The 12,547-nt window shown below is 34.1% G+C and overlaps 1 protein-coding gene across 1 annotated transcript; it reads right to left on the bottom strand.

Moving 5' to 3' along the window:
- Nucleotides 1-6,365: 6,365 nt before the first annotated feature.
- Nucleotides 6,366-12,446, bottom strand: LOC128291404 (UNC93-like protein 3). Its single transcript, XM_053026446.1, is given in 6 exon segments — nucleotides 6,366-11,102; nucleotides 11,249-11,361; nucleotides 11,441-11,487; nucleotides 11,611-11,665; nucleotides 11,668-11,773; nucleotides 11,944-12,446. Coding segments are annotated over 5 exon segments (471 nt in total). The 5' UTR covers nucleotides 12,115-12,446; the 3' UTR covers nucleotides 6,366-11,102; nucleotides 11,249-11,269.
- Nucleotides 12,447-12,547: the final 101 nt, after the last annotated feature.

Here is a 12,547-nt window from a genome sequence, read left to right as displayed (position 1 = left end):
GAGGCGTGTTATCAGTTGTATTGGCTCGTTTGAGCGTTTAGTGTGTTTCGGATGGATAACTGTGTACTCATATCCATATATCGTTCATCAGGCAATGTTTCTTGTGTTAAATGTCTTGCTATTGAATTGTTGAAAGATTATTCATGAATCTCCTGATAGCATTGTGGCTTGATAAATGATCTCGTATTTTTTTATTTATAAACTCACCTATTGTGGATTGTGGTTGACAGGAAACTCTAACTTTTAATATTGTTATCAAAATTGTCATGTTTAATTCAGTAAGCTTTATCATGTTAACCGTTGAACTTACTAAGCTCTAGTGAAGCTTACTCGTGTTCTTTTCTGTTCCTTGTAGATAACATTTTGTGGAGTCAAGCGATCGGATCAACTTGAAGATCACACTATTCAGATTTATTTTGGTAGATTTTGATACGCTTATTTTGGGTTATATGGCATGTAATAGGTGTTTTGTATATGTTTAGATACTTATTACAAATGTTATGTTTTAAGCTTGGTATAAGCTTACTTTTGTATGTTCCTTTAATCTTAGTGTGAATATGTTCATATAAAGTTGTTTTGGTCATGTGATATAAACCTTATTTAAGTGTTTGAATCATGGTATGAATGAATATGAATGATTAAGAAGAAATGATAAGTTTGGTATGAGTTTTATATATGAACTTATGAATTTGAATGCAAATTAGTTGATGCGTCAAGTGAATTGAGGTTGATAATTGAATTATGATGTCAATGAAGACACAATGGTTAGGCATTAAGGTTGATTGTTTTGGCATGTTTAGGCTTGTTTAAATGTGTTTTTGAAGTATGGAAATAGTTGATTTGGATTTGGATTGGAACCTAAGTGTTGGATGAAAGTTTTGCCTTGTTTTGGAAGCTTTTTAAAGTGCACACGACCATGTGTCTTATTAATTTTTAGGTGTAGGATTTTTCACACGGTCACAGTTAGTTACACGGTCTGGCCACACAAGTGTGTGGGAAAGCCACATGGCCTAGGCTATTCCATACGGCCTGGCCATACTACCGTGTGACCACTATTTCCAGAATTTTCAAATTTTTTACATATTTTTTTGTTTTGATTCAAATTAGTCCCGGATTGTTTCCAAATTATTTTTAAGGCCCTATAAAGATTGGGTTAAGGCCCGTAAGTTTATTTTATCCCGATTTTTAAAAGCTATTGATTGTTATCATTTATTTTATATTTTTGTTTTTGTTTGATTATAAATGTTCTGATTTGTACTGTAATGCTCTATAACCCCAATCCGGCAAAGAAAACGGGTTAAGGGTGTTACAGTTATGGAGCATTGACGAAATAATCAAATGTTCATATAGTTGGGCTTTGCAGTGTAGCTCTACTCACAAGGTAGATCATACTAGAAGGAAAAATTCAAGGACGACATCCTCTAGGGCAAGTAATTTGATTCAATTATATTATGATGGCACTGTCAAGGTCGACTCGAGGGTTGCCGTTGTTGGGGGAGTGTTGGGGGATCACCATGGAGGATGGATTATTGGGTTTAACAGGTGGTTGGGACAGTGTTTTCTCTTTAATGTTGAGTTATGGGGTATTCTAGATAGCTTGGCATTACTAAAGAGTAGGCGATGTGATAGAGTGCTAATTTGGACGGATAATATGGAAGTTCTTCGGGCCATTCAGGAATCATTCTCAATGACATCTTGCTCCACAATTATCAGACATATTTAACAACTTCTATTGTAAATGAGTCAATGGTAATTTGAATATATTCCTAGAGAAGAAAACATAGAAGTTGATCGCATCACCAATATGCTTTTGACAGAAATTACAGTCTACAGCTATACGCAGAGACTCTGTTGGATTTTGTTAGATTAATGTAATTATTTTTTTTGGTTTTTATCACCAAAATCTCCAAACTTCTATAACCTTTTTTAATGACTCTCAGCACATTAGTGTAAACCACTCTAATCACTATTTTCCAATAATAACAAACATTTCAGTTGATACTAGGGGTGGAGGGCCTAAAATGAAAAATTTTCATTTTAGTCATTTTATAATTTATAAAATTTTAAAATAATAATAAAATAATATTTTAACTCCAAAAATAATATAAATTTAATTTATTTTTAAAATATTATAAAAATATTAACTATTAAAATAATAAAATTATATTTTTAATATAGTAAAAGTATACAATGTAATTTTATGCCAAAAGAGTTGGAGACTTCGATCGTGGTTGATACTATGGTTTCTTACGTTACTAATAAATTAGTCGCATGGGAGCATAGTGTAGCGACGACCACCGTTAGGTTAGCCTATGAAGCACGAACGTGAAAAAAAATAAAAAGTACTAAAAAAGAGAGAATCATACGTATTATACAAAATAATATTTCTTTATTAAATGGTGGTATGATTTGTGTCTATATTAATGGTCATAAATGAGGTAGATATCAAGCCCTTTTCTATTTATTTAGATTTCATCCAGCCAACAGTTTTTGCAGCTACGAGACAGTTACAAAATGCAAGCCGGTGATCACTCCATTTTTATACATCTTAATTTTAAAAAAAAAAAATTGTTTCCGTGGAAAATAAAAAATCCAATTTTTGTATTTATAGAAAACAGTGCCATTTATTATTCAGATTCAAGTCTGAGTATCGCTTACGGATATAATTTGATTTTTTAAATTTTAATATATTTAAAAGATCCTTAGAAGTCATATCATCATATCCACAAGTGTCGCATACAAGTATTGTTAGTTTAATTTTTTAATTTCTTTTATATATTCAAAATATCCTTAACAATTGTATTCCTATATTTACATGTTAGACATGAATACTTAAAAAATTAAAGGGTAGAATAGAATAAAGTTAACCAATAGTTTTCTTTTCTTTTAGCCTCAATCAAGTCGAATCAAACACAAAAATAAAAATAATTTTTTTTCTTTTAGGGTGAAAACGAAAAAATATTCTTAAATAGAAACCAATAGAATCGTTATTCTGAAAAATATATTTAATTCTTAGAGAATAAAAGTTTTTCTATTTTTGGGTAGAATAATAGTATCTAAAAATTGTGTAAATAGCTCTACCGATGCCATCTATTTATAGGGAGAGAATGTAGAACTCTTATTGAATCAGAGAAGTTTATTTCAAATAGAAAAACACTCCCTACTTAGAGGAAGATTACGGTGGTCGGCACACCCCTAGTATTCCTACTAGGGTTGCTGCCCCTTCATATTCCATGAAGGGATTTTGGGCCTCTCTCACATTAAGTCCAATTACAAGTATTTATCAGACTTTTCGACCTAATACTTTGTAATCTGATCCAACCCGATTTTGTTTTTCTATTTCCCAAAAATAAATTTCAATATTTATATTAAATAATTTTCTCATCCTAATTTTACTCCCGATAAATTTATGATGATTTTTTCCCTAATAAAATTTTCGAGAAAATATATTTAATATTTCACCATTCAACTTGCTCACTATAATTATATGGTTTATTTTCATTTTTGGACCTTAAAATAACTCAAAAATTTAAACTCAATCTTCCGATAATTTTTTAGAATTATTTGTTCATTTCTCAATTTCATTTTTAATTCCATTTTAAGAAAACCACATTCATTCTCGAATGATTCCATTTTCTCCATTTTCATTTTGGAGAAAACCATAATCATTTTCTAAATATTTTTCGTTTCTCCATTTCTATTCATTGTGTTCCTTTTGATTCAACAAGCAATTCAATTTTTGTTTCAACAAGCTAGCGGTGGGACCGATTGGACATATGTAATTGAGGCTCAAATGATTTATAATTAAGTTTAAAATTTTCGACTATTAATTATAAACTTATTTAGTCATGAAGTCATTTCACTATAGTATCGTGATTGAGCTCTCCCCAACGACATACCATTACGAAAGCAATTCGATTAATACTCGTCCAATAACTTTGTAATAAGTGTGTTACCCTCGTAAGATATCATTTAATCTTTTTGAGATAATATTTATTCTCCTAATATAACCCTATTTTATCTCATGGTAACCATTACATCTTCATTCGTGAAAAGTTAATTACTATCAGATAGTGATCAAGTAATCCATCATAATGACGAACGATCCGTAGCCACATTTACTTTTCATCAATCATGTAATGCCAATGAGAGGATATCATTTACATATGTTTCAGGTTATGAATTCCACTGTTGTGAATGACGCTAAATACTGCAGAAGTCATACACCTAATGCACCAACTTTCGGTTCCTTATTTATTCAAACTCAAGCTTTTGCATACATCAAATTGTAAAGAGTAATGCATACATAGTCCGTTATCCACTCAGGATTTAGGTATGCCACACTGTGAACATCACAAATGAATAAATTCATAAACATATTTAAGATCTATTCTCATTAGGTCTAATCTAATGTACTGTCAGTCCAGTCAATCACATTTATCTCAATATCTTCTGGGAGTCATCCGTTCCGATGTCAAAGAAAAAGCATCTCCCCAATTGGACTTGATAGATGACATATTAGTCTTTTAATTAGTTTGCTCATTTTCGATTAGACTAAGGATATGTTTAAGTTCATCTACTAATATAAGTTGTCTTTCTGTATTATGATCCAACCACTTAATATCGCTTAGTATTAGTTAAACATTAGACAACCAGTGAGTAACATTTGTTTCCATTTTGCTTTGCGTGCAAAAATCATGTAAGGATAATATACAAAGTATTAATGTAATTTATGAATAATTTTATTAACAATCTGTTTGAAAAATTATAATTGTACTTAGACGAAAATACTACACTTAGGATACTAGATCCAACAACTTGTAAGGGCCTTAGAGAATGTATTCTCTACCTTTACAATAAAATACATAAATGGAACCAATAAAACAAAGATTGTAGGAAGCATAATCACCACCATTGTCAACAACGTAACGACCGGGTTCATAAAGAACACAATCGCAATTGCTGAACTCTACCACACTTTGGGCTGTGTAAATGTTTTTTCCTATTCTCCAAAGAAATATTCATGTGATTACAGATCTAACTGCACCTTTGGCCTAACAGGTAGCTTGCATAGGAGAAAAGTGATTAACATAACGAAAAGTTAGGCCGAGCATATATAAATAGGGAAATAAGTTCATACCATGTCATGATTAGAAAGTAAAGTAAGTAAAGCACTAAGTTGCATATTCAATACCCCATCACCGATGCCCAGTAAAGCTGCCATGAGAAGTGGGTATACTTTGCCGAGTACTCCTCTAGTTGCACTAAATCATAACATATAACCAGCAGTAAGTACAACAGAGAATGAAAATAGCTGAAAGTTAAAAGGTATAAAGGTTTATATGGCTGCATTGTCCTCCCTCTATTTCAGTAAAAGCCAGATGAATATCATTGCCTGAAGAAAAGCCCTCTCTCCCCTCCCAAAACTATTAATGTTATTGATCTCAAGCTAGATGTGAGCCGACCTGCTGTTAATGAACACTAAACATGAAATTTTACAAACAAAACCAGATTAGATGATAAATCATCCAATTGCATCTAGTCTAGCTTTCTCACTTAAAATTAGTGAGGTTACCATAATGTAAAGTATTTTGAAAATTTCTATATCTTTCACTTAAGGGTATTCCAACAAATATAGTTCGCAAAGAGCTACTTTCAAGTAAAGCTCGATGCTTATAACTAGTAATCATTTCTGAATTTTAGGCACTTACTATTGCATCAAAAGCCCCATAAACTGCCATTGCACCACCAACACCAGCTTCTCTAAGGATCGGGTTTACAACATCATTGGTGTAATCAGCCCTGAAATTCCAAGCATATCTCTAACTAAGAAAATAGGCGAAAATTTTTCTCTTTTAAAGAAGTAAAAGATTGAAACAAGTTGTTGCAGTAATGGCCTCAGTAAGCAATAGTATACCATACCAAAGCCTGCTGTAATACTGAATAAGAAACAAGAAGAATGATCAAAAGCATCCGTAAGTTGAGCAAAGGAGTGATAACTAACTTCAATGTAGACATCATAGTAGAACAAAATTTTATAGAAGAATCTTCTGATACTTTCTTTTCTTTGTCAACGACTTTACGCAAGAAACACATTAGAATGGTACCTAATGTCATACTACAAAGAAACACAATGAACAACAAAGTTCTATTGCTGCTGGTACTTCTTTCCTACAGTCTAAGAATAACTTATGAGTAGTTGTTAAACATTTTAAAAGGAAAGAAAAGCTAAACCCCAAGCAAAGAGATTCATGGCATTAACTATAATCATATAAAGAAGGAATTAGTTTTTAAAAGAGAACTTTGGAGGTTTAAGTATAAACTCGAGCATATCTGGTGTAAAATAAAATGATGAACTCAACAGAGAAGTGAAACACAATGCAATTTGTATTTCTCGTGACTTTGAAAGCAAACAGCAATGGCTTTAAATAACCTTACAAAAACAAAAAAGCTAAAAAGAAGCTAATGTATCTCACTAACTCAGGAAACTAAAAAACTGAAACAAAAACTAATTCAAAAACAATAACAAACTAATATATGCTCCTAATAATTAGGAACTTATTCAACAAACATAAGACTTCTTCAAACCTAACAAAACCCTCCCCTAAACTAAACATACCAGTTGTATGTTAGTTTATATCACTGCAAATTTGAATGCCAAGTGCTTCTCTGAGTTTTTTGAATTGATCGAGCTTCAAGGGTTTGGTTATAATATCAGCTACTTGCTCACTAGTTCTGTAGTACTCCATGCTAATTGATCCATCAAATATAAGATTTCTTAGAAAGTGAAACCTTACATCAATGTGCTTACTTCTTCCATGAAAAACTGGATTTTTTTGCAAGCTTAATGGTAGAGGAGTTATTGCAAAGAATTTTGATTGAATTGCTTTGGGTACCTTTAATTTACTTCCAAATTCGCTGCATCCATACACTTTGACAAACACATGAGGTAATAGCTACATACTCAGCTTTTGTAGTCGATAGAGGAACAACGGGTTACTTCTTTTATGCCCAAGCTACTACTCCTCCACTTAGCATAAAGACATAGCATGAAATACTCTTCCGATCACTCAAATCTCTAGCATAATCAGTATTTGTGTATGCCATCAGTTCATGTGTGCAATTCCTCTTGTAAAGAATGCCAAAATCTATGGTAGCTTAAACATATCTTAGAATTCTTTTAGCTGCCAGCATATGTGCTTCTATTGGATTTGACATGAATCTACTGATCAGACATACACTGTACATCAGATCAAGTCTTGTGACTGTCATGTACATCAAACTTCCCACGATTTGCTTGAAAAAGGTTCCTTCGACTTGTGCTCCTTCTTCCTCCTTTGACAATTTGCTGCCAGTTGCAAGCATCCATTCTGAATTTTTCAAGAACTTTATTGGCATATTTCTTTTGGTTGATGAAGATCCCATTAGTGCCTTGATATACTTCTATTCCCAGAAAGTACTTCATCTCACCCAGATCAGTCATTTCAAACTCATTTTTCATTAAGTTTTTGAAACCTTGCATCATTAACAAATCTTTACTTGTAAAAATGAGATCATCAACGTAGAGACTTACAATCAGAATCTTGCTATCCTCACGCTTCTTGACAAATAAAGTGTGATCACAGCAGCTCTTTTCAAAGCCTTCTTTGATAAAGTATCCTTCAATTCTACTGAATCATGCTCTCGGAGCTTGTTTTAAGCCGTAGAGAGCCTTCTTCAATTTGTACACTTTGTCTTCTTCTCCCTTCACTTCATAACCTTGTGGTTGATCAACGTATACATCTTCACTGAGTTCACCATGTAGAAAGGCACTTTTGACGTCGAGCTGAAATATTTTCCAGCCATTTCTTGCTACAAGAGCTAATACCATTCGAATAGTATCCCATTTTGCTACAGGAGTGAACACTTCATTATAGTCTATCCCCTTCTCTTTAACATATCCCTTAGCCACCAGTCTCGCCTTGCACTTATCAATTTCTCCATTTTTGTTCAATTTTGTCCGATAGACCCATTTGACTCCAATCACTTTCACACCAGAATGAGCTTTTACCAGCTTTCATGTATGATTCTTCTCTATTACTTCAATTTCAAGATCCATCGCCTTCCTCCAATCTTTTGATTTTACTGCTTGTTCATAAGATAAAGGATCATCAGTAGATAAAAATAACACAAAGTTTTGTACATCATCTTCTGAGAGACCTTCTCCACTCGTGTAATCATCTAGATATGTTAGAGCCTTTCTTTCTCAAGTTTGAGGAGCTGCTGCTTCATCATTGGAGAAATCTGCTGCGTCACTTGAGGTGGAGTTCCCATCAGCTGAATCTTCGTCGTTTAAATCTGATTCATCATCATTTTGATTGTATACTTCTTCATAGGCTTCTCCTCAATCTAATACATCATTTATGGTTTCTTCTTTTGTACTGCTCCAATCCCAGCCTTCATTTTCTTCAAAAACCACGTCTCTGCTGATGGTGATTTTCTTTGTCAGTGGATCAATCATTTTGTAGCCTTTGGATTCTTTGCTGTAACCGATCAGAACTTGCTTTTGGCTTCTTGCGTCTAGCTTTTGTCTTTTTGCCTCAGGTACATGAACATTTCCAATGCATCCAAACACCCGAAAGTATTCAACATTGGGTTTGAGATTACTCCAGCATTCTTCAGGAGGTTTTATTCTTCAAGCAGGCAGTTGGACTTCTGTTTAACGCATGACACGTCCACTTTACAACATCTGGCCAAAACATTTTGGGCATCTTTTTTTCTTCAAGCGTGCATTTCACCATGTTGAGAATGGTACGATTTTTACGTTCAACTATTCCATTTTACTGAGGCGTATAAGCTGTTATAAGTCGCCTTTTGATGCCTTGTGCCTTGTAAAAATTTGAGAATTCCTCAGAGTTGAATTCTCCTTCTCTGTCTGTTGTTAAACTGCACAATGATAAACCAGACTCTTTCTCCACCATTATTTTGAAATTTTTGAAAGTTATAAATGCCTCACTCTTCTCATTCAGAAAATAAACCCACAGCTTTCAACTAAAATCATATATGAAAGTTAACATGTACCTCTTTTTGCTATATGATGCAAGTGAAATGGAACCACAAATATCAGAGTGGATGAGCTGCAGTTGCTTTGCTGCTCTCTATTTACTCTTCTTTGGAATAGCTTCTCTATGTTATTTCCCTACCATGCAGCTAGTGCATCTATTTGTTGGTGTTCTGATTTTGGGAAGCCCTTGAACCATCTCCTTGTTATGCAATAATGCCAAATGTTTGTAACTCAAATGTCCATATCGTTTGTGCCAAATATCACTCGAATCCTCATTGTATGTGTTGAAGCAGGAGGCTGATGTCATGAGAATATTTGTGGTGACCACAAACATTCTGTTGACAGTCATTGTACTCCTATTATAAGCCCACGAGTCAGATGGTATAGTTTGCAAGCTCCATGTTTGATCAGAATAGTGATGCTTTGATCTTGTAATTGACCTATATTGAGCAAATTATTGCATAAATCAGGTATAAAATACACATCACTTACTGTTTGGACTTTTCTTCCAACTTCCAGCTTGATGTCTCATTTCCATTTCACCATCAGTTTAGAATCGTTCTCAAGTTTTACCGAATGCTTGATCATTCACCAAGTCTTGTAAACCATTCTTTGTTTTCAAACATGTGGTTTGAACACCCAGAACCGAGAAACCATATCCCTTCCCTTTTGTTTTGCTTCAGATCTACTTGTGCCATCAGCAGCATCTCGTCTTCATCATCAATTTCTGCATAATAAGTTTTCTTTTCCCAATTGGGACTTTCATACTGATAATGCCCCAAATTGTGACACTTGTAGCATTCTACAGTTGCTTTATCTACACTTTTTTTGCCACGACCTCTGCCTCTTCCTCAACCTCTAGTCCAGCCTCTGCCTCTTCCACCTCGATCTTCATTTGTAACCTTTAAGACCTATTCTTCATCAATTGGGCCTATCATTCCTTGTTCATGAATCAATAGACTGCTCCGAAGTTCAACTACTGTTAGAGTCTCAACATTGTTTGATTCCTTAATTGAGCATACAACATAATTAAATTTAGGAACTAAGGATCGCAGAATCTTCCTTGTAATATCAGCTTCTTTGACATTCTCTTCGCATGCTTTCATCTTCTTGGCAATTGAGAGAGTTCTTCCCAAATAAGCATCGACAGTTTCTCCTTCCTTCATTCTCAATATTTCAAACTTAGTTTTTAGGGCTTGAAGTTGTGCTCTCTGACCCTTGTTGATCCCTTGAATTTCTGCTTCATTGAATCCCATATCTGTTTGGATGTATCATCATTGAGAATGGTCTCCATGATTTCTCTACTTATTGGTTGGTAGAGATAATACTTCACTTTCTTGTCTTTCAATTGTAGTTCTTCAAACAGCTTTACCTCTTCTTCAGATGGTTCTCTCTCTGCTAGAATTTCATCTATTCCATCTTTTACTAGGCTCCAAAATTCCTTTGCTCGAAGAAAATTCTCCATCAACTTTGCCCAATATTCATAGTACCCATCAAACATGGGAACAGCAGGTTGCACAAACGCACCATTGTTGGAACTGCTTTCCGCTATTCTTTCATGTTTCTCTCAAAAGAAAACTCTATTCTTTTATTCAATTAGGCTTCTTGGACCAGGCTCCGATACCAAATGTAAAATAAAATGATGAACTCAACAGAGAAATACAACACAATGCAATCTGTATTTCTCGTGACTGTGAAAACAAACAGCAGTGGCTTTAAATAGCCTTACAAAAACAAAAAAGCTAAAAACAAGCTAACGTATCCCACTAACTCAGGAAACTAAAATACTGAAACAAAGACTAATTCAAAAACAATAACAAACTAAGATATGCTCCTAATAATCAGGAACTTATTCAACAAACATAAGACTTCTTCAAATCTAACATCTGGAAGCATGGATCAAAAGACAGAATGGTTTTTCCAACTGCAAGTTATACTTAAAGACTGTCTTCTAGGCCACATAAGGTATTTATAAATCTTTGGGTGCATAGAATACAAGAGGAAAAACGTTTTTTCATTAACAGTAGAAGCAACACATATCGCTCCACTTTCCAACAAACTGCATTTTAAGAAGAAACAAAATTGGGGTAAAAGATTAATATTTACAACCTCGAAATGGCCCGTTAAAGATATTCAAAGAAGATAGTTATTCTGAATAAAAAAATTAGAAAACGACTAATTGTCACAGCAGAGATCAATAGTCACCTGGTGAAGAGCAAACGTTGCCTAAAATTCTCCATTGAACTGACTGATCACAGTTCCTTCATGTAAGTTGGCATCTCTAGCATGACTGCGTGCTATAGAAGTAAGATATGTCCCTTGATAAACCAAAAGAAAGCAATAGTCATTATTCAATAAGATAAATGAACTTAAATAAGTCTAACAACATACACATACCTCCCCAACCCATATTATTGAAGCTGCAAGACCAAGGAAAAAGTAAACTGGTATCATAGTATATCAACCAAAGTAAGATGAAAATGTTCAGTCTCAAAGTTTCATCATAACTTGATTAGTACATGCTATTGTATATATAGAAACCAAGTGAATAAATGAGCTGTAATTACCATGTAGGCTTCAAATTTGCAGCTATAAACAACCAATAACCAGTAGTTCCCAGAACAGAGCATTCTTTGACCCCAGTACTCAAACCACCAATGATGCAAACAACGAGAAAACCGCAGAAGATAGATACAGTCTTCCAAGAGTCACCATTCCCAAGTTTCCTTGCTAAAACCCAAAGAAAAAAGAGTCAAACTTCTCAATTTTATTGATTCTGCAGAACAATAAAATCTTCAAATTTTCCAGGAATTTCAAACAGCAGTCAGTCTTCTTAGCAACCAACAGCTGGGGAAGTTCAATCAAATGAATAGAAGGGAAAATCGGTAGAAGAAACTCACAGCATTAACAGTAGTCTCCAAATTCTGAGCAGCTCCATAAGCGAGGAAGACCAAGAAGGCACAACTCAAAATATGAATATCCCTTGTTCGGTTTTTTGGAGTTTCTCTTTCTGAAATATCAATAACCAATGGCGCCTCCTCTTCTCGAGTACCCATCAATTCAATTGCCATATTGAGTTCTAATATTTTTCCAGCCGGTTTGAAATCATAAGCATTCGAGAGAAAATCCAGCCGGGCTTGAAGCTCGACGTGTAAAGCACATATGGAAATAGCTTAATTAAAGTACTGGGCGAGGGAAAGGATGTTGGGTCTTGGATTCTTTGTTTATATTTTTCATAGCCATACGTGTTCTATGGAAGAAGGATCGATCTCTCGGAACAAGATTATAGGAACATTCAACATCCACTAAGTTCGATTCATGGTTTATATAATTCATGGTTTATATATTTGGGTTAATTTTTTCCTTTTCCTTTACGGCCATCCTTGCAAAAACAAGGCTTTGGGCTAGCTGCATGTGCAACTTAAAAAAGAAGTCTTTTTTATTTGTTTTTGCAATAAAATTCCTGGACTAATTCAGACCGTGTACGATGTTAAAAGCAAATTC

Source organism: Gossypium arboreum, chromosome 4 (assembly GCF_025698485.1).
Source record: "Gossypium arboreum isolate Shixiya-1 chromosome 4, ASM2569848v2, whole genome shotgun sequence".
NCBI lineage: Eukaryota > Viridiplantae > Streptophyta > Magnoliopsida > Malvales > Malvaceae > Gossypium > Gossypium arboreum.
Note: the sequence above shows the minus strand (reverse complement) of the source record. Positions and strands in the feature narration are given on the sequence as shown.